At 37.4% G+C, this 26,040-nt stretch overlaps 1 protein-coding gene across 2 annotated transcripts; it reads left to right on the forward strand.

Moving 5' to 3' along the window:
• The first annotated feature begins 664 nt into the window (after positions 1-664).
• Positions 665-25,985, forward strand: LOC141587260 (lysine-specific demethylase JMJ17-like). Of its 2 annotated transcripts, none has more exons than XM_074408710.1 (33): positions 665-2,659; positions 5,247-5,304; positions 6,286-6,408; positions 6,955-7,012; positions 7,126-7,262; positions 7,805-7,963; positions 8,067-8,153; positions 8,491-8,679; positions 9,631-9,783; positions 10,228-10,419; positions 10,504-10,572; positions 10,699-10,794; positions 11,361-11,447; positions 11,532-11,648; positions 11,817-12,024; positions 12,164-12,228; positions 12,987-13,045; positions 16,342-16,473; positions 16,610-16,769; positions 16,938-17,273; positions 19,088-19,279; positions 19,409-19,470; positions 20,355-20,433; positions 20,681-20,818; positions 20,917-21,050; positions 21,440-21,560; positions 21,638-21,711; positions 22,284-22,428; positions 23,143-23,292; positions 23,501-23,596; positions 23,943-24,038; positions 24,307-24,509; positions 25,628-25,985. In XM_074408710.1, the coding sequence occupies exons 1-33, from the start codon at positions 1,290-1,292 to the stop codon at positions 25,878-25,880; spliced, it is 5,598 nt and encodes a 1,865-aa protein (XP_074264811.1). In that variant the 5' UTR covers positions 665-1,289; the 3' UTR covers positions 25,881-25,985. The 2 variants fall into 2 exon arrangements, 1 of the variants encoding a protein (XP_074264811.1); XR_012519737.1 differs by having other exon boundaries at positions 682-2,659; positions 20,917-21,040.
• The last annotated feature ends 55 nt before the right edge of the window (positions 25,986-26,040 follow it).

Below are 26,040 nucleotides of genomic sequence, written 5' to 3' on the forward strand. Positions count from 1 at the left end.
GGATGTTGGAGGTCTGCCGAGGAGATGTAAAAGGGTAATAGGGGTATTTTGGTCATAAATTTAGGCGCTAAAACTGAAAATTTGAAAAGTGACGGAATAAGTCACCGGAAAGTCCATTTGGGTGCAATTTTTGACCTGAGAACATTTTATGGGAGTAAATTATTAAAAAGTTTTCATAAGAGAGTAATTTTAGAAAAGTGGTTTATAAAAGGGCGTAATCTCTATATACTAAAAGAATAAGAAAAGCTCAAATTTTTCCCGCCTAAAACACATTCCCTATTTAGATAATTCCCTATATACTTTCTTATTCTGATATAATCCCCTATATACTTTCCTATTTGAGGTGCATAAAATTTGTCTCGAAGTTTTTTGCAATAAAAATTTCGTTAACTTTGTAAGATAAGTCGTATTATAAAAATTAATAAATTGTCAATTTACAATCTATAAATAGTATATTAAAAAATAAAACTCTATAAATACCGTGCATGTATTGCACGGGTTCTATACTAGTTATTAAATTACTCTAAAATAAAACAAGCGGTTAAAACAAATTATCAAGGTCTATGTAATCTCCACCGTCTATCCAAAAATCAACCACTCACGCAACACAACCCATGTCATCAGCCTCACTGCCTCATCATGTCCCTTGCAAAAACCTACGAGCAACTCCATAACCCAACCGCTTTTATCAATCCCACTCTCATCCAAAACCTTACAACTCACGCTCAAATCTACACCGTTCAAAAAAACTCACACCCTCATCTAAACCCATTCATATACGCGGGTTCATTACACGCTTAAGTTAACGCTTCAATTCTTCTCCTCGCCCGAACCGCCCGGTCTGACCGAGTACTTAGAATTAGACCCGAAAAACAAACAGCACACAGAATTCAATCGATTTGGGGAAAAAATTAATCAAATTCCAAATATCATAAACCCTAAAATTAAATATATATTTATTTCTTTTTAAACTTTTGTATTCTCTCTCTTTTTTTCTTTAACAAACTTAACCAAATCTCCCACGAAAAACACTCCCTCTCTTTTAATCCTTTCTTAACCTTCGGATCATACTTTTTTCTTTTTTGATTATTATTTACATTTTCTATTTTTAATTTAATTGGTTTTTAAGGTATGCTCAAACCCTAGAAATTTCAATATTTAGGTTGAATTTGTAATGTAATGTTGTATCTGTTTGATTGAATTGATTAAATTGATTGCATTGTTATTGTTGTTGTTGTTGTGATATTATTGTTATTATGATGATTGTGATTTGATGAAGAAGAGTAATAATGGGGAAAGGTAGACCAAGGGCAGTAGAGAAAGGAGGTGGGATTGGAGGATCATTGTTAGCATCTTCGTCTTCGAATAATGATAATAGTAATCGTAATAATGGGTCAATGAATATCCCCTTAGCACCTGTATATTACCCTAGTGAGGAGGAATTTAAGGAACCCTTGGAATATATTTACAAGATTAGGGAACAAGCTGAGCCGTATGGGATTTGTAAGATCGTCCCGCCTAAGACTTGGAAACCGCCTTTTGCATTAGACTTGAATAAGTTCACTTTCCCTACTAAGACCCAGGCCATTCATCAGCTGCAAGCGCGGCCGGCCTCGTGTGATTCCAAGACCTTTGAGTTGGAGTATAATAGGTTTTTGGAAGAGCATTGTGGGGGGAAGAAGTTGAGGAGGAAGGTTATTTTTGAAGGGGAGGAGTTGGATTTATGTAAGTTGTTTAATGCGGTTAAGCGGTTCGGTGGGTATGATAAGGTTGCTAAGGAGAAGAAATGGGGGGAGGTTTTTAGGTTTGTGAGGCTCGGGTGTAAGATATCAGAGTGTGCGAAGCATGTGTTAGGGCAGTTGTACTTGGAGCATTTGTGTGATTATGAGGAGTATTATAATAAGTTGAATAATGGGAAGCCCTATGGGTGTAAAAGAAGGGCAGAGAGTGATATGAAAGATGATCAGAAATTAGATTCTACTAGCTCTAAGAAGAGACGTAAGGAAAACAGTGGGGAGGGTGTCAAAGTGACTGCCCCACAGAAAGAAGAGGTGCATGATCAGATCTGTGAACAATGTGAAAGTGGTTTGCATGGTGAGGTTATGCTTCTATGTGATAGATGTAATAAGGGATGGCATATTTATTGCCTCTCCCCGCCATTGGATGCCATTCCGCCAGGCAATTGGTATTGTCTAGATTGTCTGAATTCAGATAAAGACAGTTTTGGGTTCGTTCCTGGAAAATGTTACACTTTGGAAGCTTTTAGGAAGATTGCTGACAGGACCAAGAAAAAATGGTTTGGGTCTGCATCTTGTACACGAATGCAGCTAGAGAAAAAGTTTTGGGAAATCGTAGAGGGTTCATTGGGCGAGGTTGAAGTCATGTATGGTAGTGATTTGGATACATCTGTTTATGGAAGTGGGTTTCCTCGTTCGAATGATCATCGACCTGAATCAGTTGACGCTGAAGTTTGGGATCAGTATTGCAACAGTCCTTGGAATCTCAATAACTTGCCAAAGCTCAAGGGTTCAATGCTTCGAGCTGTACATCATAATATTGCCGGTGTTATGGTTCCCTGGCTGTATATTGGCATGCTCTTTTCTGCATTCTGCTGGCATTTTGAAGATCACTGCTTCTATTCAATGAATTATCATCACTGGTACGTGATTCAGTCTCAATATGTGATTTTGTGAATTTTCTATATTCAATGCGATGTTTAAAAGCAATTCGATAAACCCAATGTTGTCAGAGGATCTTACTTTGCCACTTCCCCTCACCTTCTCTGAAAATTCTATGAGATGATCCAATGTAGGATTAGCAGCTAGAAATATGTTTCTTACTAGATAGTAAGAAGGTATATACTAGATCGAGTTTAATTATGAGCCATATACAACAACAGCATTGGGTTACTTACCAAACCCCTCCTCCCTATGTGAGAGTTCCTACATGAATTGCAATTCTCCTATGAGTATGAATTCTGACACCCAAACAAATTTTATAGTCCCTCCAAATCTTTATAAGGTCTCACTTTACAATGGACTAGATTTAAGAGGGAGCTAAAGAAAGACAATTTTACCTTCACATTGTTTCTTTCTTCTACACCCAACCATATTCTCACATCCTCCTCGTTGCCCCAGCCACCCACCATCCCCAAGACCCAAGCTCCACCTGGTTCGACCTACCCTACTTCCTCATGCCTCACTTCCACTTTGTTGCCGTTGTATGGTTTAAGACACTTGGTTGGGTATATGGTGGCTTTTGTGTTTGGTGTTCTTGAGATCTTTTGGGGATCTATTGTGATGTTTGGTTTGAAAGTGGTTTTAGGTCAAGGGTCTAGTGGGTCGATTATGGTGATGAGTCGTAGGTGTGGTGGGTTTGAAGGGGAGTGGATCGAGGGTGCTGGAGTCGTCTGCTGCATTGCTGTGTTGAACTGAGGGTGCATCGAGCCGGTTAGGATGGAGTTATTGAGGGTAGTGGGAGGTTGGATCGACAAGGGTTCGTGGGGTCATGGATCTGGTGGAGAGAGTGTGAAAAGGGGCGGCTGGATCGACTGAGGTCTGTTGGTCGCCGGTTAGGTTATGGATGTGGCAGGGCTGTAGGGAGGGTGGTGAAATCTGGTGGTTAAGTGCGTGGGGGGTGTGGTGGTGCAATGGGGGTGAGAGGTGGGTGGTATTCTCTTGTGGGAATGAGGGTAGGATAGTCATTTACATTAAAATTGGTTAGCTACAAAGTAGAAGCTTCCAGTGAATCTGCTTAAAAAGGAAATGTGGAACCCTTTTTAAGAATTGGAGCGAGTATAAACTCACATGGGATTTAGTTTTCATGGAAATCCATGGTGAACGAATTAAGTACTAAGCAGGGCGATTCCAGGATCTTGACCAAGGGGGTGCGTAAATTTTTTAAAATCAGAAAACATCAAGTTAATAGTGAGAACTACGATTGCGTCAATCTGGCTCGAATTAGATGTAACGAATATTTAGGGTAAAAGTGTAATAACTAAAAGAAATATTTTCCTTAGTTACTTTCATGTGAGACGGTCTTTTGTTAATGATTAAATGTCACCTCAACTTCATCCCTAGAAAAATGCCAAGTGGATAATATTTATTTGTATGTAAAATACAAGTGTAATATTTTGACAAAATGATAATTTTTAAATTTAAATTATGACTTAGAAAAAAAATACTTAATTCTCTGAGAACTAAACATAGTTGGCATTTATGAGACAATATATTAGTAGGTGTTGTGTATAAAATATAAATGACAGACGTGAGATAAGTGTTTATGAGAGAAGAGAAAAAAAAAAAGCTCAAGTAAAACTACCCAAAAAGAATCGAACCCAGGTATTCTGACTTGGACAGTAACACTGCAACCACTTTGCCAGGACAAGTAAGCTGATATTTTCTACAACAAAACTGGCTATATTTCTAAGTTCCGGGGGTTCAGGTGCACCCATGCACTCCCCTAGAATTGCCAATGATACTAAGAGTTAAAGGAAATTACAATAAAAAATTAAGCAAGATAGACTAGAGAAATCTTAACATCAGGCATTGGGGCACGGAGTGTCACTTTGTGGTTTTTTCAATGTACTATGTCTAATACAGCGGCTGGGGGAAGGGATTGAAACTTGAGTTTTTACTTCATGATTAACCGGTCACCAGTCAAAGTAGTGTATGCAAGCCTGATTTGTGCAATCCGTATTTTTGAAGCTAAAATTTGTCGATGAGGTTAGTTCATTTTGAATTGTCAAAACCTCAAGTCAACTCTCTCCTCAAAGGATTGTGGGACTAGGTTTGATTTGGCGGAAGTGTAGGGTTTGATGGTTGTTTTGTAATTCTATCCCTACCGGTAGTTTACGGACTCCATTTTGGTCGGACCTAACCAATAATTCATATTTCTTTTAGACATGTTTTATATGGTGGAGAATGAGTGTGGGATTCCCTAACCTACCTGCTCTTGTTTACTGAGACCGAAAGCAAACTGCAGACAATCTTGCCACTTGCTAGTGACACATGGAGTCGTAGATAGATGGTCCACTTGAACGACTGAAACATTTGTTTTCTTTTTTCTTTTTTTTTTCCCCGTATTGGTCTTTCCTCTTTCAGTTATTGGCTGTGAGTTAGGATTCATGCTGTTAGTTGTCGCTACCGTTTTTATGCGTACCCTGTAGAATGTGTCTCAAAAGTAGATTCTTCTTCAGCTACAAATTCTTAATTTGTAGAGATCATTAATATTGTAACCTGCTTCAGGGGAGAACCTAAATGTTGGTACAGCGTTCCTGGCTGTGAAGCTCCGGCATTCGAGAAGGTTAGTTTGTAATCATTTCTTTTTGAGTAAGTAATACTACCTCCCTCCACTTTTTTTCTTCCCATTTACTTTTTAGAGTTCAAACTTTGACCATAAATGTACGAAAAAATATGAAATTTTATAACATGATTTTTACGTAGTTACATTTGTTATCGATAAATCTTATAAAATTAAATTTTCAGAAAAAAATGTTATTTTGCACGTGTAATAAAACACGGTCACAAGTATTTCCTAGGAGACAACTTAAAAGTGAATTGGGAAGAACAAAGTGGTGAGGATGTAGTTATTAGTAATATTTCCCAACTTTTTATCGTTTTTTTTTATCTGGGAGAGCATGGCAGTAAATACTGAGGCAGTATAACTTTATGGTTGACTTGTTTTAATAGGAAAGTTGGCATGAATAATATGAAATTATGAACTGTTCACAATCAAAATAGTATAACTCTCGAGTTGGCTCTCTCCAATGTTGACTCTATATGATTGGTGCATAATAATGTAAACTATTAATACACGTTCACAAAAAAAATGGGCATTGGTGATGATATTTTCCAATTGTCTTACTACAATTCATGATCTAAGTTTTTTCTTCGATTAAATATACATGTCTTATTTTAATAATATGAATGATAATACAATGACCTTGTTGTGAAAAGTCATATTTGAGCTAAAATTTTGTCTAGTTTAGGTCTTGTCAAAATGTAGTACGAAGTAATATATATACAGGATTCTGTGCTGAAAATGGTTCTATTTAATTAATATCAAGGCTGAAAATTTCTTGTATTTATGCCAACTAACTGGTCTATTCGTAACTAGGATATTTTTAACTATTCCCCATTTCCCTGAAAAGATAAAATTAATGGCTAAACTACTTTTATTTTTTCCTCTTCCTTTTTGAAACACATCCATGTTTTCTTAATTAACCTTATAACAGCCGTATTAGCATTGGAAAAGGCGATAACCAGTGGTTTTTACTGTTGGCAGGTTATGCGCAGCTGCCTGCCTGATCTTTTCGATGCCCAACCTGATTTACTCTTCCAACTTGTCACTATGTTGAATCCCTCTGTCTTACAAGAAAGTGGTGTTCCAGTTTATAGCGTTCTCCAGGTGTGCTGTTACGTGTGTTAACTATTTAGTAAACTTCTTTTGCGCGTAATATTCTAACTGTTCTTTGTTCACGAGATAATGGTATTTATACCACTGTTTGGCTGAATGAGCATTCTTGTGCTTATGGTGTTTGAATATGTATTCCTCTTGTTCAGCGTCAGCTAGTGCATCTGGTTCATCTGTTAGTGTAGTGGCAAGCATGAAAAATTTAGTCCTTTCGTTTTTTCATTAGGCTGCAAATTTGCAATGATGGACGTTGCAAGTGTAGGTCCTCAATGTGCTTACAATTTTCAACTCAATAGATTGCTGTTATTTGATGCGATTTACTATTTCAATCAAGTAACTAGGCAAGTGTAGAGACTCCAATAAGGTGGTTCTTTTGGGTTCGTTTCTGACATGGCTAGCTTCCTTTGGTTCTTTTGATTGATTATTGTACATCACTTTGAGTTCTGTATTGCTTTCATTAGTAGCTTATGATTTCTCGTTGTTGGTTTGCTTGTGCTTTCGAAATGGCCTTGTTCATCTTTTGGTGCTTCACCTCTGAAGGAGCCAGGAAACTTTGTTATCACTTTTCCTAGATCTTATCATGGCGGTTTCAACTTCGGTAAGCAACTTTAAGATATTTGTTTCGTCTGCCAAGAGTACTTCTTTATCTTGTTAACGTTTGTTTCATGTTGATGTGAGCTTTAACATTCTCCATTATCTATGATAATTTAGGATTAAACTGTGCCGAGGCTGTCAATTTTGCCCCTGCTGACTGGTTGCCATACGGAGGGTTTGGATCAGAGCTCTATCAGCGATTTCATAAGCCTGCTGTTCTTTCTCATGAAGAACTGCTTTTTGTGGTAGCTAAGGTTCAATACTCGGACTGACTGCGTAGAAATGGATGTTTACATTTATTACTCTTGATAGCTTAAGAGCTTGCTTCTTGCTCTCCTCCTGTATATGGCATATGGACGTCGGGCATCACCTCTTTAACGTCTTTTTGTTCATGAGCATCACCCTTGGGTATCTTTAAGTTGATTCCTATATTACCAATCAGAAAAAAAATGAAAGTACCAGGACTAGCTGATATACTTTTAGAGGAAAATGGAATGATTAATAAATCGTGTTGCAAACTCTTGGTATTATATTATAGTCAAAGCCAGAATGTTATGGTTTGGCTATTGGCATGAAGATTCTGTAATTAATTGTACTCTAAGTTGAAATGTAATACAGTAATAAACTAAATTATTAGAACAAGCTAAAGGGTGCCGCCCATTTAAAAATTGAGGGTTGCATAAACCGAGATAGTTTGGCTTACGTATGCCTGGTGCTTTCTTTTTTCCCCTGTTCTTTATCTCGTTTGGATTATATCAATGTGGGCAACCAGTGATTAGATTCTGGTGACATGCAGATTGGTTGTGATGCCAAGGTTGCACCTTTTGTGATTAAAGAATTGGTGAGAGTAATTAGTAAGGAGAAGATGTGGAGAGAACGGCTTTGGAGAAAGGGTCTTGTGAAAACATTCGTAATGTCTCCTCGGAAGCAGCCTGATTATGTTGGGATTGTGGAGGTATTTGTTGTTAGTTGGATCAGCCATCTATATTGAGTTCAGAACTTGATATGTTTTCTAATCCTGTTTAGTAGGATGCTTAATTTAATTTCTGTTGTTGCAGGATCCTACTTGCATAATCTGCCAGCAGTATCTTTATCTTTCAGCTGTTATTTGCCGCTGCCGACCGCTGACTTTTGTGTGTTTGGAGGTATATGAGTTATTTATTTCTCCTACCCATACATATGAGGTTTGTTGATTTGAATTGCTAGTGAGTGAATCTGATAGCAAACTAGTCATCTCTTTCACATGATGTAGTTGTCTGAAGTTGTTGCATTTGTTGTACTGCGGACGTCATTTACATATTGTTCTTTTTCATCTTCACACATATATTGAGGTGGTGTGGCCTGTGGGGTTATCTTGGTAACGGTGGTATAGTTTTCTGTTCTCATGCCAAAAGGGACATAGCTAGTCCAGCAGGGTGGATGCATTTCTTATTGTGTTTTTATTTTGTTGGGTTCACTGAGCAAGTCTATGTTTCATTGCAGCACTGGGAACCCCTCTGTGAATGTAATCCAAGGAAAAGACGTCTCCTATACCGACATTCTCTTGCTGAATTGAGTAAGCTACTTTCATTGACAGAGTCGGCTATTTCTTGTTGTAGCGACAATCCACAATTGAGTAATCTACCAAGGCAGTTCAAGTGCTCCACTGACTCCGGCTCTTTATCAAAAAAGGTTATTTTTACAATTTTCCTATTCAACGTTGTCCCTTTTCTATCTCTTTCTTCTGTATATGTTAGTACGGTATTACCTTTCTACTGTGATTCGTAAAGTCATACGCAAGGCTTTGGGCAGACTAGATCTTCATTTATGGCCTGTGATGTAGCATCCTCTGAAGTTCTTTCTTTACGTCTATTTTTTCTTCTGCCGGACCCAGAGCTATTCCGTGATTTAATTGGTGTTTTGTTTATTCTATTAGCTATTCAGAATTCTGTTAGAATTTACTAATTTAGTGTAGTTGGTTGTTGTTGCCTGCACTCTGTTCAATGTTTTTGATTGCATGTATTTCTTGAGGAAAGTAGCTAGAAGCTTGGAACATGTTTATTGATGAAACGGATTCGAGTATATCTGTGCACAAGAGGCGTGCACATCTGATGTGAAAGCCAATATAATAGTTTTAAATTTATCAAACTTGTAGTTGGTCGTAGCTCCATTGTCATGTACCACGTTTTTTTCTTTTTTTCTTTTTCTTTTTTTTTTTTTTGACCAGACTCGAAATGTTGACAGTAGAAATAATATGGGAGTTGTTTTTACCAGCTTGTAGTATGGCATGTATGATATGCTCATGTGGATGGAGTTTTGGAAAACTAATTATTTTTTTATTTTTTTTGCTTGGGACACATAAAGCTGTCTTGGAAATACAGCTGATCGCTTTTACGTTAGACTGAGGTTGTTTGGTTATTTTTTTACAATTTTGGTGCTTTAATGTTATTCTGTATCTTCACAGGTGCTTGAAATAATGTACACTTCACTTGATGACTTACTATAATCAGTTCGATTACAGATTGTATCAGTACTCATATATCATGAGGATAAAGGATGATAGAAAATAAGCAGTTCTATGTCACTTTGTTTCCAAAACTGGTTTAATGTTCCGTCTTTACTAACTTAGCTCTGTTCTTCTAGGTTAAGGGTAAACAAGTAACTCTTGCTCAACTCGCTGAAGAGTGGCTTCTGAGCTCATGCGAGATATTTCAGCTTCCCTTTTCCCCAAATGCTTATACCAATGCCTTGAAGAAAGCACAACAATTCCTTTGGGCTGGTCCGGAAATGGATCCGGTGAGGTTAATGTTTTCATTTGTTTATGTTATGTTGGCTTCACATCTAGAGGCAAACAAAATTTAGTTGATCAAGGCGGAGTTTGAGTTCACCGTCAACCTTGTTTGTAATTTGGATGACATATAGGGTAGGAGGGAAATAAAAGGGGAGGAAATGCATTGAGAATTGCATCGAATGACTGTTGCTTTACGATAAGTTGAGCTAGCTTGCCTATTCCTATCAAAGAACAAGTATTTGGGTTCGTTGAAAATGGAAACATGTTTTGTTGCGTCACCTAAATTTACAGTAAAGAATGGCAGTAGTGAGTCACTTACTTGATTCCATCATATTGCAAAGATGAATAATTGTGACTTGTGAGTCGATTACTCCATTGGTAATGGAAAACATCTGTTTTCTGCAACTCTAACAAGTGAATATTATTGTTTCAATACATGTCTTGTTTAGGTGCGGGATATGGTTAATAATTTAACTCAAGCAAAGGATTGGGCTGAGGGCATAAGGAAGTGTCTTTCAGGGATCCAAAGCTGGTCAAAGGATGGTTGCAGTGTTATGGAGAAAGTTCACTTTGAACAGATCAACAGTTTGCTAACTCGTGTTCCTTTTCCTTGTAATGAACCAGAACATGTAAAATTGAAGGTTCATTATTTACCCTGTTTATTGCCGACTCTGTACCTCATACCAGTCCTTGTGGATCCTTATGAGTGTCAAGTTTCTTTTCAGGACTATTCTGAAGAAGCACAGTCTTTAATTCAGGAAATTAATATTGCTCTCTCAGAATCTACAATTTCTGTAATTCTCTGCTCATGGCTCTTAATTTAGCAAATGATTTGGTTCCACGTTTGGTTCACGGATTGATTTGCGTTTAAGTTTGTCTATTATTTAGATTTATGTTCTTTCTGTCTTTTTTTTATTTAGATGACTGATTTGGAAGATCTGAATGGCCGAGTTTCCCATTTCCCAGTCTATATCCGAGAAAGTGAAAAGTTTGGGGAAAAGATTTTCGCTCTGAAGGTACAATTTTCTCGTTCTAGTTTGTCTGCTAAAATATACAATATTTTGGGCCTTTTTTTTTGGGATTTGAACCCTTTAAAATAGAATTGTTTAATGTCAGTACTTTTTTGCATTTTGAAGGGCGAGTTTAATTTCATTATGATACCTTTTTTTTGTGGCTAATTGCTTTCCCAATGAGGCGTGTGCCACATATGTTCTTTTACGAGAAAATCTTTAATTTTTTGCTTTCTGCTGGAATATTGTTATTTCCTTTATAATGCAAGCAGCAAATTTTGTCTGGATCCTACCTTTTGAGGAGGCTGGATTTGCAACGTAGACTGAATATTTGAGTAGGGTATCTACTCGAACTCTTGGCTATCTAATATTTCTCCCAGACGATCCTTGACATGATTGGTATCTTGGGTGCCTTTCTAATATTTGCTAGTGGCATCTCTGTGAGCTCTTATCTGTGGACAAGAATATGTTTCACAGGAGAGTGAAATTTTACGATTTTATTTTAAATTTTTGAGTTTTGCTATTTGGTTCTTTTTACCCAATTGTATTTATTTATGTGTGATTATGTTCAGGCGTGGCTTGAAAATGCAAGAAAATGTATTTTAGAAAAACGCCCTGCTTCAGTTGATATCAAATATCTCGAGGATTTGGAATCAGAGGTTAGAAAGATGAACCTACCCTCCTTAATGCTTCCTTGATAAATGTTTCATTTGTTTTTTCTCATTTCTTTCTTTCTTTCTTAGATGCTGGAGCTTCAAGTACATTTTCCTGAAAAAGAAAAGCTTTTGGAGCTGATTGCGCAAGCCAATATTTGTCAGGCTCGCTGCAATGAAATGCTAAAAGGACCAATCACCTTGGAGGTTTGTTTCAAAATTTTTGTTGAGCCGAGACTCTATTAGGGCTTTAGGTGTGTCTTTGAAAAAAGATTATTTGTCTGGTCGACAAGCAGCGCACACAACTATGGAAGTTAATTGTGGATAGAGTCATAGAGTTCAATGTTTTAGTGCTTCCGTTGTGTACTCTTGCAGGACCTTGAGTTGCTTGTGGACGAGTTTGCTACGATTGTAGTCGATATTCCAGAGCTGAAGTTACTATGTCAGTATCACAGTGATACTGTTTCTTGGATTTCACGGCTTAAGCATGTCTTGTTGAATGGCCATGCAACGGAGGATCAGGAAAGTGTTCTAGAAGATTTAAGATGCATTCAGAAAGATGGCTTAAAGCTGAGAGTTCAAGGTAGTTACTTTGACATGAAGGCTTTTATTGTGGAAAATTACTTTTCAGTTATATTTGATGGGGCTTCTTTTGTGGTAAAATTAGAACATAGAAGTCTCAAGGTCAACGTAGTTATAACTTTTGATTCTTCTCTTTGAAGTTGATGAGTTGGCTCTTGTTGACAATGAGCTTAAGAAAGCAAGCTGCAGAGAAAAGGCATTAAGGGTAAGTGAGTCTATCAAAGCTTGACGCTAAAATATGTGTAGTGATACTTAAATCATTTCTTTTATACGGAGTACAACATATTTATTCCTTTGTTACACTTATCTAATATCTATGGTATTTTTTTTTTTTTTTCGGGTATAAGACCATAATCTAAATTAGTAAAAATGAAAAAGGAAAAACCCCAGATGTACTTCATTCTCTGGCAAATCCGCCGCACTCTAGCCACCATCGTCACCGGGAAACGCATATCCTGGCTAGCCAGACCGGCTACTTATCACACCATCACGTGACCACCTCACTTAAATCATTCCCCAAGCCCATTAGCGTGTCAATTGGTTTGGGATCCAACGGTGTCAGGGAAATTGTACTCTAAAACCCCATTTTTTGGTTAAATAGTAGTTCCCGCGTGTGAGATAGGGAGGTTCTTTCCCACGATACCAGGTACAGTCGCTGGCAGTGGGTAATTCTGTTGGTGGGTAAGGGTGGTCAGAGGGCTGTGGTTGGATTTGTTGGTGGTGGTGGCAGGTTGTTAAAGAGTGGGGTGAGTGGTGGTGGGTTGGAACTTGAGGAGAGAGAAGTAAAATGAAAAAGGTTCATCACCTTAAGATGAAGGAGAAATATTTTTATCGTGTTACCAAAAAGATTGGCCTGTTTACCTCTAGGCGGAAGTGGTCCTATCGTAGGTAATGATATTTTTAGATGAGGTAATTATGTCAGTCAGTATGAGTGTTAACTCTGGTTAAATGGTTTATCCACAGGTTCGCCGGACCAAAGTGTCTCTAGAATTTGTCCAGCAAGTGTTATCTGAAGCTTCTATGTATGGTTCTCTCGACGCTCTTTTGGATATGATTGCACTTTCTTGTTTAAAATTCTATTCTTTATTGTTTATGTTATCAGGAAAAATTAGGAGTAAATGACCTATGATAGTCAACTTTTTCTAAATAACTCCCTGTTATAGTTTTTTTCGTCTTCCAAATTGTATACCAATTATGACATTTATGCATTCAAATAGATACCACTTCAGTACTTTACCTGAGTTCATCATTTTATTGTGCACTGACCATTCTACCCTTAATTTACTGCATCCTCCCGCGCTCTAAGCCTCCAACTAGTACTCCCTCCATTTCTCTATTTCCTTCCTACTCCCTCCTATTCATGTAGATGTTTACATTTGAATTTGGAGTTTGGATCTATTTTTTTATGTAAGAGATGTTTTTACCCATATGCCCCTTATTCATCACCCTCACACTTCCCCAGTTTTCAATAACCTCACCTCATTAACCAAGCTCCCTCACCACCTGGCACCTACCACCTACTGCTCAACCACCACACACTGCCAGAGTTAGACTTCCAACCCTGAAAACACTAAAAGACAAAACTCTCGAAAAACACTCCACCAGCGAAAAACTCAATCCCTCGAAAAACACCGCATTCGTACCCTAGATCTGGGTTTTGCAGAGTAGAGAACTAGAGATTGGAATTTTCAAGGGTGGGTTTTGGCTTTCGGAGAGGGAGTACGTGTTTTCCGGCATGTGAGTGTGATTCCGGCGAGTTGGAAGGTTGTATTCGGCAGCTGGGAAGAAACTCTGACGAGTTGGGTGTCATTGATGATGAAGTATAGGGCGGTAAGTGGTGGGTGCCTGGGCGGGGGTGGTGGGTGAGAAGAATAAGTGTGGTTAGTGGCTGTTGGGCTTGATAAGGGTGTTGAGAGTTGAGAAGGATGATTGAAAAGGCCGTGAAAGAAGGGCAAGTTAGCAAGTGTATACGTTAAAAGTTTTCTAAATAGGAAACGTAAACAACTAGTTGAACATGCCGAAAAAGGAAAGCGTAAACATCTACATGAACGTAGTTGCTCATTCATGTACTAGTTTTACTCTTTTATGGACTTTTTGCATAATTTTTCCATATCTTACCCTTTTACTCTAATGAACAAAAAAATTCTCCCTTTTTCTACCTCTTAAAACTAACCAAATTATCATCAAATTACTCCATTATTAATCTCATTTTTCATAATCAAATAACGATTCTTATTTCACTATCACTTTAATAATTCATTATGTGTATCAAATTAGATAAATAAATTCTGTAGTAATTAAAGTAGGGTTAGATAAAATTAGGATTTTATAAAAATTAGGGTTTACAAAAATTATTGCAGACGACATGTAATTTGATACTCTTGTTGATTCCATCATCAGTCATTACATCATCATACTCTTGTTTTTTATGTAGTACACTTTCTTTCTTTTTTTTGGAGTAATTCGTTGACTGGCTCTTTTAGATTTTGAAACAATGGGATTAAATTGTAGAGTTTGATATGCACCTTCTTCATTAGCTCCTTTATTTGTTCAGTGCCCTTGGAATAATCTGATTACTTCTAACTTTCTAAGTAATTACACTTGAATATGAATGGGTCTACTGGTAGATTGATCCCAAATTTTGTCACTAAGCTTGAAGATGGGTGGGGCTGGTGGCGCAGGTGGTTTAAGGGGTTGACCGGCGGTATGGAAGAGGAGATGTGGTGATTCGGTAGTGCGGTGGCTAGTTTGGTTGGGTGGTTGGTGTGAGAGATTGAGAGATTTATTGAATTGAAATAAGATGGAAAATGAGAGTGTAGAAATGACAAGGGTATAATGGTCATTCATGTCCATGATTGAGTAAATCATGTCCATGAATGAGCATAACCCTACATGAATAGGAGTATTTGCTTTATCAGAGTCTCCAAGACGGAACTTTGACCGTAATTTTCAACATGTAAGTGTTACTTTCTTTGTCGAAAATAATATTTTGTGAAAGATGGTTTGATAATAAATGTGAATATTTTAGTTTTAGGTTTTAATAATATTTGTTCTCCAATATATTTACGGTCAAAGTTTTATGCTTTGCCCCCAAAAAGCAAATGAGAAGAAAAAAGGAAAATAAAGGGAGTATCATTCACTCAGTCAAACATTTCCATTCCCTCCCTCTCCCTTCATATTCTTCTAAATTTCTGGGTAATGCAAAATAATACTCCCTCCATTCAACTCCACTTTGCATGTTTCTCTTTTGCACACTATTCACAAGCGGATATTCAACTTCAATTTTCTCTCGATACATAAGTTAAAATATATTCATGTGGGATCTTATTTGATTCGTCTTTAAGAGCACATTAAAAATATTTAACTTTTATAATTTTTGCAAATACGTAGTTAAAGATATTTACCGCGTAAAAGTCGTGTTGACAAACGTGATAAAGCAAACATGTAAAGTGGAGTTGAATGGAGGAAGTAGAATATTTAAGCTTCATCATAATTTTTTTATAGTTTTCGCTGAAACCCTAATACCTAATGAATTAGGATAAGCTTTGATATTTATTTAAAGCTACACACTATTATTTGATGTTATTGTTTCTTTTAATTGTAGTGGGGTTGGTGTTACTTGTGATGTTTTTGCTGTTGTTCAGTGCTTGTCATTGATGAATTGTTTTGAGATTGTTAATCATTGATTTAATTTGCTGCAAAATAACTTTGTTCAATTTGGGGCTATGAGATGGAAATCTAGGGTTCTTCAAATCTTGAAAAAATGCTGAAATGGGGAGAGTGAGAGAAAATGGGAAGTGGAGAGACAGAGGATTGAAATGTAGGTAACATTTGCAAAAATGATTTTTTGAGAGAAAATGAGAAGTGGAGAGACAGAGGATTGAAATGTAGGTAACATTTGCAAAAATGATTTTTTTTTGGCAAAAACGGAAGGACAATAATGGCAAGTGCTAAAATGTAGAAGAATGTAGGTAGTAATTTTTCCGGGGTAGGAAATGAACGAGTTTAAAGGGGTAGGAATAGAGGAAAAGGGATATTTGGAATAAAGTCACATACTTGGCTCAAAATGGAGGGAAAAAGCAACTTTTGGCTGGAGAAAAATTCAATTGGCTCAGATGAATACGTGAACCGGTATCTATTTTTATGCAAGCAGGTCATAATATTTTGTTATTGGGGAGAAGAATATAAAAGGAAGTTATTTGGGATTTTGGGTATGGTCAATTTTCATAGGTAGTTATTTGTAATTTCTTTAGTTATTACGTGTATCGGTTTTGCGTGATTTGCCCTCAATGACATATACTATCTTGATTTCTGCCAGATTACAGATTGAACTGGAAGAACTCTTTATTTCGCTTTCCGAAATCCTTACTACAGCGATTTCTTGGGAGAAAAGAGCTAAGCATTTACTGGCATCTGACTCGGAATTAGAAGACTTAAGGAATGCTTTAAGGTACTGGGGTGTTCAGTTTTTTTTGAGGCATTGGGGGTAATGTTGTTGCTATACTAAGGTGAACTTGTGAAGAGTTTAATAAAACAATCTTAGCTGAACATTTTGTGTAATGAGTTCAAATTTGTTTATGCATTAGGACATCTGAGGATATAAATATCATCCTACCCTCTCGTCCTGCCCTCAAGGATGCTATGTCAGCTGCAGAGGCCTGGCTAGAGAGTTCAAAGTCCTTTCTACAGTCTTCTAGTGTAACATCATCTGCTTCAACTTCCCTGTTGGCATTCGACGAATTAAAGGTGAGTATCTGTTCTCCATTTAGGCTGCAGGTGATGTATTGTGTCCGATCCTTCGACATTTTGACACGATATTGTAATTAGAACACCGTGTTGCATTTAGTTGTTGTAGCAGAGTCATATTAATAGAGCTTTATGCAGCCTGATCTTATTTTTGAATACCATTGCCAGGAACAAGTTTCTAAGTCAAAGCTTTTGAGAGTAGCATTTGCTGAGAAAGCGTTGCTTGAAAATGTTCTGAGGAATTGCGAGGAATGGAGATGCTCTGCTTATTCCTCTCTTAAGGATGTAGAGAAGCTTTTGAATAGGAAAGATTATTTAGTAAAACAGTGCTCAGATGTAACTTCAGACATTGATAAGCTAAGATCTGAGGTTGAAACTGTTGTAGCTGCTGGCCTTTCTCTAGGGTTTGACTTTTCTGAGTTTTCCATTCTGCGGAGTGCTGCTTCAACCTTGCAATGGTGCTCTAGGGTCTTCTTGCTCTCCAAAGAAATTCCTTCACTTGAGGTAGTCACGGGATCCCTGCTTATGTTTGTTTGTGTGCAGCATATTACCCCCTCCTGTTTATATGGTTCCTTTGACTTTGGTGGTCAAGCGATAAAAACATTCTTTTTCTTTTCGAGTTTTCAGTAATTACAGTTTCTGAAACATTGAATATGAAAATAGTCTCGTTTGATAAGTAAAACTCAACTAGTATGGGTGCCCGGCTTCGCCCGGGCTACCTTTATTTAGCATTAAAATTTATTTTCAATTAACTAAAACTACTTTAAAATTGCGTAACTCATAAATTTATCATTAATATATTTTTCTATGATACGGAGTATATCTTAAAATTACAATGAAATAAATTATGAGACACATTCACTACTCCCGCTTAAACCTGACAAACAGATCAGGTCGTGTCGAGTTCGTGTTCGTGTCACATGTAAACGGGTCACGAACCTTTCAACCCAAACCCGACCCAATTAAATTTTGTGTCGTGTTCGTGTCGACCCACTTACATAAATGGGTCATCAAGCCTCAACCCTAACCCGTTAATTTCGTGTCGGGTTTTCGTGTTTTGTCTATATTTGGAAAGTGTAAGTATATTTATGCGATGGTAAATCGGGAAAAATTAGGATTAATTTAGTAAATAGGTTATTCGTGTCGGGTTCGTGTTTAGAGAGCTTACCCCAAACCCGACCCAATTAAATCTCGTGTCGTGTTCGTGTCGACCCACTTACATAAATGGGTCATTAAGGCTCAACCCAAACCCATTAACTTCGTGTCGGGTTCGTGTCGTGTTTTCGTGTCGTGTCATTGTTTGCCGCCTCTAGAGTCCCGCTATTAATATTTTACTTAAATCGATTGGTTAGCTAATTGTTCATATATACTTTCTTTTGTTCTTAGTATTGTTACTTTTATTACATTCGTTATTACTACTTTTGCTTTCACTACTCCTGCCGTAATTATCGTTACTTTCACTACTTGTACATAAATATTGATAATTTCACTACTCACGCTGGTACTTTCAGTACTCGCTCTCGCTCTTGCTGCTAATATTGTTACTTTGACTATATCTAATGTTACTACAATTCTTTTCCCTACTAACATAATTACTTTTACTATTTAAGCATCCAATGAGTGATTACTATCATATTACTATATCCAATGTTACTTCTATTACTTTAATAAATATATTACATATATGCATTAAATATATTACATGTATGCGTTAAATTAATCAAATCGAAATAATTATGGAATTTTATATTTTTTGGAAATCTAGCTTGATTTATTTACATTTTAGCAGTTTCCAAAATATAATATACTTATATTATATTTGTTTATGTTAAAATAATTAACATATTTATACCAATTAATACCATAAGTGGGGCATGCTTATTTAAGGAAAATCACCATATTCCGGTGTTCTCTAAATTTATACTTCAACCAAAACTATATTATATTTACATTCCTTGATCAGGTCCATTGCACAGTGATATTGATTTAAAACTATATAGTATAATTAATTTGTATAGATTTATTTAATTACATTGAAGTCCCTTGGTTTCTGGAATTAATATATAGTATTGATTATTGATTGATTGGTTGATTGGATTGATAAATTTTACAGTGTCACTGAAGTTAGTGGTCAAAGTTGGCATTGGCTGATCACCAAAGTCAAATAGGGACAAAGTATTTTCGGATGATAGCTGTATTTCTATATGAGCTACGTCCTTGTGTGTGTGTGTGTGTTTTTTTTTTTTTTTTTTTTTTTTTTTGTTGACATACTTCTTTTAAGTGTTCCTCTCATACCTATTCATAAGTGCAATCCGCAGGAGATTGAGCAATTGATGGAAGAAAGGAAAGTCCTTCCGGCCGTGTATGAGGGATCCTTTCTCTATGCCTCATTGACTGAATCTGCTTCCTGGCAGAAGAGGGCCTCAGAAGTCCTATTAGTGTCATGTAGTAAAAGAGGATATAGAAGATTTCTTTTATCTGATGCTGAGAATATTCTCACGGAATCTCAGGTGATCCATTGGTTATACATTTATTGTACTTGTTGAAACTTTGTACCAGTTTAACCTGTGTATGCGTCTTGTTCTTTTAAGTTTTGGAATGCCTGGGACCTCTGAACACGATATAATTCTTATCATCAGGATATGTTGATCTCCTTCCCATCAATAGTTGGACAACTCAAAGACGCAGTTGAAAAACACAAGTGAGTTTACTTGTTTTCACCCAGTTTTTCATAGATCTGTTTATCTATCTTTTTTTTTAGACTTGTGTGGACATTGTATTTCCGAACTAATATTCTTATTTTCTGAAGGAAAGATGAAAGGTTTGCATTGTGGTATTAGAATTTCTTTGTTAACAACTTAACATTCTTGTCACTGCTCTTTTCTTTTGGAAAGTTAATTTGAAGTTCCCCAAAATAGAAGTTGTCTTATGCTCAATTATGATTTGGAAATCTTATACTTCAAAGCTTGTAAGGCTACCTAGAAGGGAGGTTAAGTATAATATCCTTGCATGCAAAGTTACTTGAGAAGTATAACATCCTCTGGTGGATCTTGAGAGTAACATTTTTGGTGTAGAGGTGCTGCATTTTGTGAGGAGGTTTTGGCTATCTGTAAATACTTGTTTCTGTGAACAATTGGTTTTATTCTGGACAAACAAAAACTGTGCCTCCTCCCATTGGTACGACTAGTGTTTACAATCTTATTTCGGAAGCTAAACTTTGTCAACTCCAATTGCAGGGGTGGGATAATTGGTGCTGTGAAAAGAAACTCGTATTATGGGCATTTATGGCTCTTGTGTTTTTGGTGGAGCTTCAGTTTCCAGCCATTGATTTTAATTTGTGATATCTATTAATGGCCTGCTGTCAGACTGTCTAAAATGTTTACCTACTAAACGCATTAAAAGCTGTTTGTTATAAAACCTCTCTTGTCTCTACTAAACACATCATCTCTTGTTTAGTGCTTTTTCCTCACCTTTATCTTTGATTGCTCCATTACCTTTCTGCTACTTTCTTTTGGTTATAATTTATACTTTCTGCCTTGCTGTTCTTCTTTCGTAATGAATAATGATTGGCATTCTTGAGTGTAGGTCTTGGCAAGATAAAGCACGCTCTTTCTTCAGTGTTGATTCTGGTGAACGGTCCTGGTCAATGTTATTACAACTTAAGGTGATTACGGTTCCGATACTATATATTTCATTTTACTTACGTTCGTACGTTTGCCCTTTGCTTCACACTTCACTATGGATAAACGAATTCTTCTGGGGGAAGGAAAATGGGAGGCGGGGGTTTTTTTTTTGTATGAAGGGAAAGGTAACTTCATTTGCCTTTCAGAAGTACCTTTTTATTTATTTTTCGGGAAGTGCGTGTTACTTCTGGTGTACTTATACTCTCAGCCTCTTTGATTTTATTTCAGGAACTTGGGAAGGATGCATTTAACTGTCCTGAGTTAGACATGGTCATTTCTGAGTTTGAAACTGTGCAGACGTGGCAGCAAAAAGGAGGGGAAGTATTTGGATGTTTGCCAGGGTCATTGACGAGTTCCCTATTGAAGGTTTTTAGAGAATTCCATTTATATCCCATCATTAACGCAGGCGGGGGTTGGTGTAGAGTACCACTTCTAAATTTGGTATTTAATGTTCATCTTTTCAGATCAAGCAGTCATTATATAGATCATTGTTTATATACGAGAAGTCAAAATGCTCCAAAGTGAGTTACTTTTGTACCGGATGCTCAAGTAATTCCGATGATCAAGAGTTCATCGGCTGTTCAACATGTAAGGACTGGTAAGATACTTCTTTTGATATACGTGAGTCAAATGATTGATGCAGTGTAGAGAACTTTTGAATCGATGTAGTTTTCATTATTGTTCTTCTAGAAATAGTCTCTTTCTGTTATAGACACTGAGGTGATACTATGTACATCTGATCCCCCTACCCTGCCATTGCCAGGAGGCTTTGGGGGCAATGTGATAATGTTTTTGTTGTGTTTAGTTCATGCTTTCCAATACATCTGCGTCTCTACACGCGTGTTGTAAGCTAGCCTTTTTGCACGAACCTTTAAAAATTTATTTTCCTCTGCATCAACAAGAACAACTTTGGTGGTGCTAGTGTCGATTTTCCTGTGCGTGTAATATCTAACTAACTTAGAGGAGATATTTTTTTTTGATGGCCAGCTACCACCTTAGATGCTTGGTGCCAAAATCAGTTGGTTCTGGCATAGAGAAAGATTACATATGTCCCTACTGTGTATTAGTTGACAGCGGTTCGATTTGCCGAAGTAAAGACAGTCCCTTGGTGAGCATTTACGTTCGTCCAGCATACATTTAGCTATGTGGTTCAGTATTTGATTGACTTGCCTGTTAATGATTCAGAAATATAAAGGTAAGCGTCCAGAACTGGAGAGTCTTGTCCAACTGTCTTCTGATGCTAAGAAGTTCACAGTGAGGTAAGAACTATTCTTCTGGTATTGGAACCCTTTTAAATGTTCCCATTTTCCATTTAATTTCTCAGGGCTAAGCTGTAACTATTCGACTGTCTTTGTCAGATAGATCTTGGGGGGATTGTTGTTACTAAAACATTGTTATTTGTGCCAGTTGAAGTATTGCATTTTTTTTTGGTTTTTGTTAAAAGGGCACGTATGACTATGAGTGATGGCCTGAGCAAAATGACCCTCATGAAAGATTGAATGTAACGGGGTTTTAATTTTTGAATGATGTTGTTGGCACCTAGGTTGAGTTTGGCAACTTTGAAGGGAAATTGAGTGTGAGTAAGGAGAAACGCATGAGATCTCAAAACATATTTCTCATGGCTGAATGGGTCATCGAAACTTCAGTTCCTTTTAATTTTGTTATACCGTAGTTTGATATGTAAAGATTAATGGTTATTGACCAACTCTGAATTTTTTCCAGTCTCCTCACTTTCTTTAGTATGTTTGGTTGGATGTTTGCAAGACTCTTTCTTCAGTATGTGTGTATATGTAGTTCTGCTCAATTGAATAATTATGACTGCTCTTCACAGGCTGGAAGAAGAAGACATATTGTTAGAGATTGTTGATCAAGCTCTTGCATGCAGAGTCTGCTTGTCAGAAGTAGTGAATTCTTCCTTATCTTTCTTTGAGATGGATATCTCAGCCATCTCCAGGAAATTAACAATTGCTTTGAAGGTAATTTTTGCCTGGCTGACTTGTCATAAGGTTATAGTCTTTGAAAGGTACTTATTGTTGATGATTCTGGAACATAAAACCTCCATCCTGTATTTTTCTGTCACATCTGGCTTCGTTTGGAGCATTAATTTATTAAAATGTAAGTAGAGATATAATGTAGAATTTGTCATCTTTGGTCGATCAAACAACTATGTGATATTGTGAAGTAGCAGTCAAATTTGACACCGTTTGAAATAATATAAATAATTCTCGTAGGCCATCTGGCGTTGCTACTCTCAATTTAAGGGTGTGTTTGGATTGAGGGATTTGGAAGGAAAGGGAGGAGAGGGAATTGGAAGGATGAGAAATCCATTGTTTGGTTAGCAAAATGAAGGTAGAGGGATTTGGAGGGGAGGGAGGAGAGGGAATTGGAAGGATGAGAAATCCATTGTTTGGTTAGCAAAATGAAGGTAGAGGGATTTGGAGGGGAGGGAAAATGGATCCCTCCATTTTACTCCTACAAGGCAAATTATTTCCCCACCAACATAGGCAAGATTTGGAGGGAAAATCATCTCCTCCATTCTCCCTTCCTTCCCCTTCTCTTCTTTTCTCTTCCCTCCTTCCCCCTCCCCTTCCTTTCCCTCCTTTTTTCCTATCCAAACAAGGCCTAAATGATCTCCCTCAGATATATATCAAATAATAAAGCAACTGGTTTACTTTTATTATTGCATGCAGGCTCTGGATGTGGCTGGGGTGTGTGATCCAATAGCAAGACGTAAGTTTGACCAAGCGCTAGCTAGAAATTCTTGGAGGATTCGAGCTACTAAGTTGATTGAGGGCCCACAGAAGCCTGTGATGCAACAGGTTCAGCGCCACTTGAAAGAGGTAGGTTGCAGTATTCAAAGTATTCCAGTAACCATGGATGCCATTGTGTTGCACTGGGCTTAGACTGTTGAATCAATACCAGCGACATATTTCAGATATGTCTCAAGGAGAGAAGCTTGTAGAACTGGGCTTAGACTGCTGAACTTCAAATAATATTGTATTTTGGATTATTAAATTAACAGAGATTTCTCTGAATTTGATGTTTCAGGGTGTAACCATAAGTGTCCCTCCTGAAGATCACTTTAAACAGAAGCTTGTAGAAATGAAGGAAGCTGGTGCACGATGGGCAGAAATAGCCAAGAAGGTCCGCCTTTATCTTCCCTCTGAATCTAAGTTATCTCCCCATTTGACTTTTCGGGTTAAACGTTACCGAACTTCATAAATATGTTAAAAAAATATATATAAAAAATGAAAAGTGTACTAAATTTAATTTAATTATAAAAAAATCTTTCACAAATTAAATTTTCAATTAAAAAAGTAACACATACTTTCTACAGTATAAAATATGGTCATTTCTCGTCTTACGACTTGGTTATTGTATATAGTCAAATGGGAAGCTAAGTTAAGTTCAGAGGACAGAGGGAGTATATATTTTGTTCTCGTTCCGTTCTCCAAAAATGCATCCATAATTGACACTTCAACACATGCAGGTTGCTGGTGATAGTGGGGATCAAGAGTTGTGTAAAGTTTTCGATCTCATTAGTGAGGGTGAGAGGTTGCCTATCCACTTTGAAAAGGAGCTTAAGGTACAATAGTTTCTTACCTTTTTCTCCATTGTCTTTCGAGAAATGTTCTCATAGTCATATAATGTGAAGCTAACCCATTTAACTAAAACCCCAACTCATACCTTCCTTCCATTAACCACAAAAAATGAAAAAAGTGAAATAAAGAAACGGAAACTGGTGATATGGTTAGTCTCTCGATAATTTCTCACTGGATTATCTCATATGAGAACTTGTGCTCCTTTTTTCCCCCCTGATTTTAGTAAGTGTCCTAATAAGTTCCAATTTTCAGCTGCTGCGTGATAGAAGTGTGCTTTACTGCATTTGTCGGAAGCCATACGATCAGAAGCCAATGATTGCTTGTGATCAATGTGACGAGTGGTATCATTTTGATTGTGTGAACTTGGTATCGCCTCCAGAGATCTATATATGCCCTGCTTGTAAACCACAGATGGAAGGAAAATTGTGTTTGTCCCCATCACTTAACCCCGAAAGGTAATACTCACTATCTGACATTATCTTTTATTCTTGTAGTAGTTGTATTTTTCTCTTTTATTGGGACTAGGTCTTTTGATTTCCATTTCTATTTCAACCACTCGTTATTTTTTGGCTTTTAAATGTGATGAATAAAAGCCAAAATAATCACAAAGCACTATTCACGCTTCTGGTTTGTGAAGCAACAGCTAGGTTATCTAATTCACGACACGATTTTCGTTATGGGTCATCCTCAAAATAACCTCTGTCTGACACGGCATAGGGTAAGCACATGTAAATACAAACTCCCGTACTTTGATATAGGACAAAGGAGAACCCACCCCAAAAGCTAGCTCAAAGGGTGGTAGAGCCCTTGTCCTATATAAATCCCACATCAACCCCCCCATTTGATCGATGTGGGACTCATGTCCCATACCATGCAATGGCACAGTCCTGTAACATTCGTCCCTTCTTCAGGACCAATGTCCTCGTTGGGTCACGGCTACGTTGGGTCACGGCTGGCTTTTCCAGGCCACCCACTCCGTAGGCCACCCACTCCGAGGTCGGCTCTGATACTACTGATATAGGACAAAGGAGAACCCACCCCAAAAGCTAGCTCAAAGGGTGGTAGAGCCCTTGTCCTATATAAATCCCACATCAATCCCCCCATTTGATCGATGTGGGACTCATGTCCCATACCTTGCAATGGCACAGTCCTGTAACATACTTTGCCATGGACGTCAGCCTTTTAAGGCGCAAAAGTAATGTTGTTGCTATTATTGGGCTGGGTCTTCTGGAAGACGGTTTGTCAACAAGTATTTGTTAAACCAACACATTTACATTTATACAATCAGGCTCGATGAAATGTACAAGTAATTAGGTTGTTTTAACAATTTTTTTTTGTCGGACGGTCTTATATAAATAATTTGTACTCACTTGTCATAGTCGTTGATAGACTTATCAAACGGGTCGAGTTTAGGTCTGGTCATATCAGGTCCATGCGGGTCGGAGTCCTGGTCGTTTCATGTTATGAGTGAAGACCTACTCAACAGATTCATGACCCTTAACCGCTGGTTCGGTTGGGTCAGTTTTTGGCATGATTTTTTGAATCCTATTTCTTTGGCCATTCATTTCAACAGATCTCAAACAGCCAAGGATAGTGAACCACAAACACCGTCTCCTCGGCATGCTGAGTCGCGTTGGAGACCACGGAAGGGAAAACCGTGGAAGAAGCGAAAGGCACCTGTTACCGCTGATATTAATAGGAGTCCGTCTTCGTCCGACATATTTGATAGGTTAGTATGGAAGAATAGGAAGGCAGGTAGAAGAATAGCCAAGAAAAGGGTAGAGTTCAAGAGTCTCTCCCCATTCTCTCTAACATCAATAGTGTAGGGCAGTTCCAATTCATCTCATGTATTCCATTCTTTCATTTTTTTCATCACCAGTTGTGCAGTAATTTGCACGCTGTTTAGTAATTAATAAAAAACATTTTTTTTTTCAATTATCATCTTTTTTATTTGGCAGCAGTAAAGATAATGTAGCTTACACAGTA

Source organism: Silene latifolia, chromosome 6 (genome assembly GCF_048544455.1).
Source record: "Silene latifolia isolate original U9 population chromosome 6, ASM4854445v1, whole genome shotgun sequence".
Taxonomy (NCBI): Eukaryota; Viridiplantae; Streptophyta; class Magnoliopsida; order Caryophyllales; family Caryophyllaceae; genus Silene; species Silene latifolia.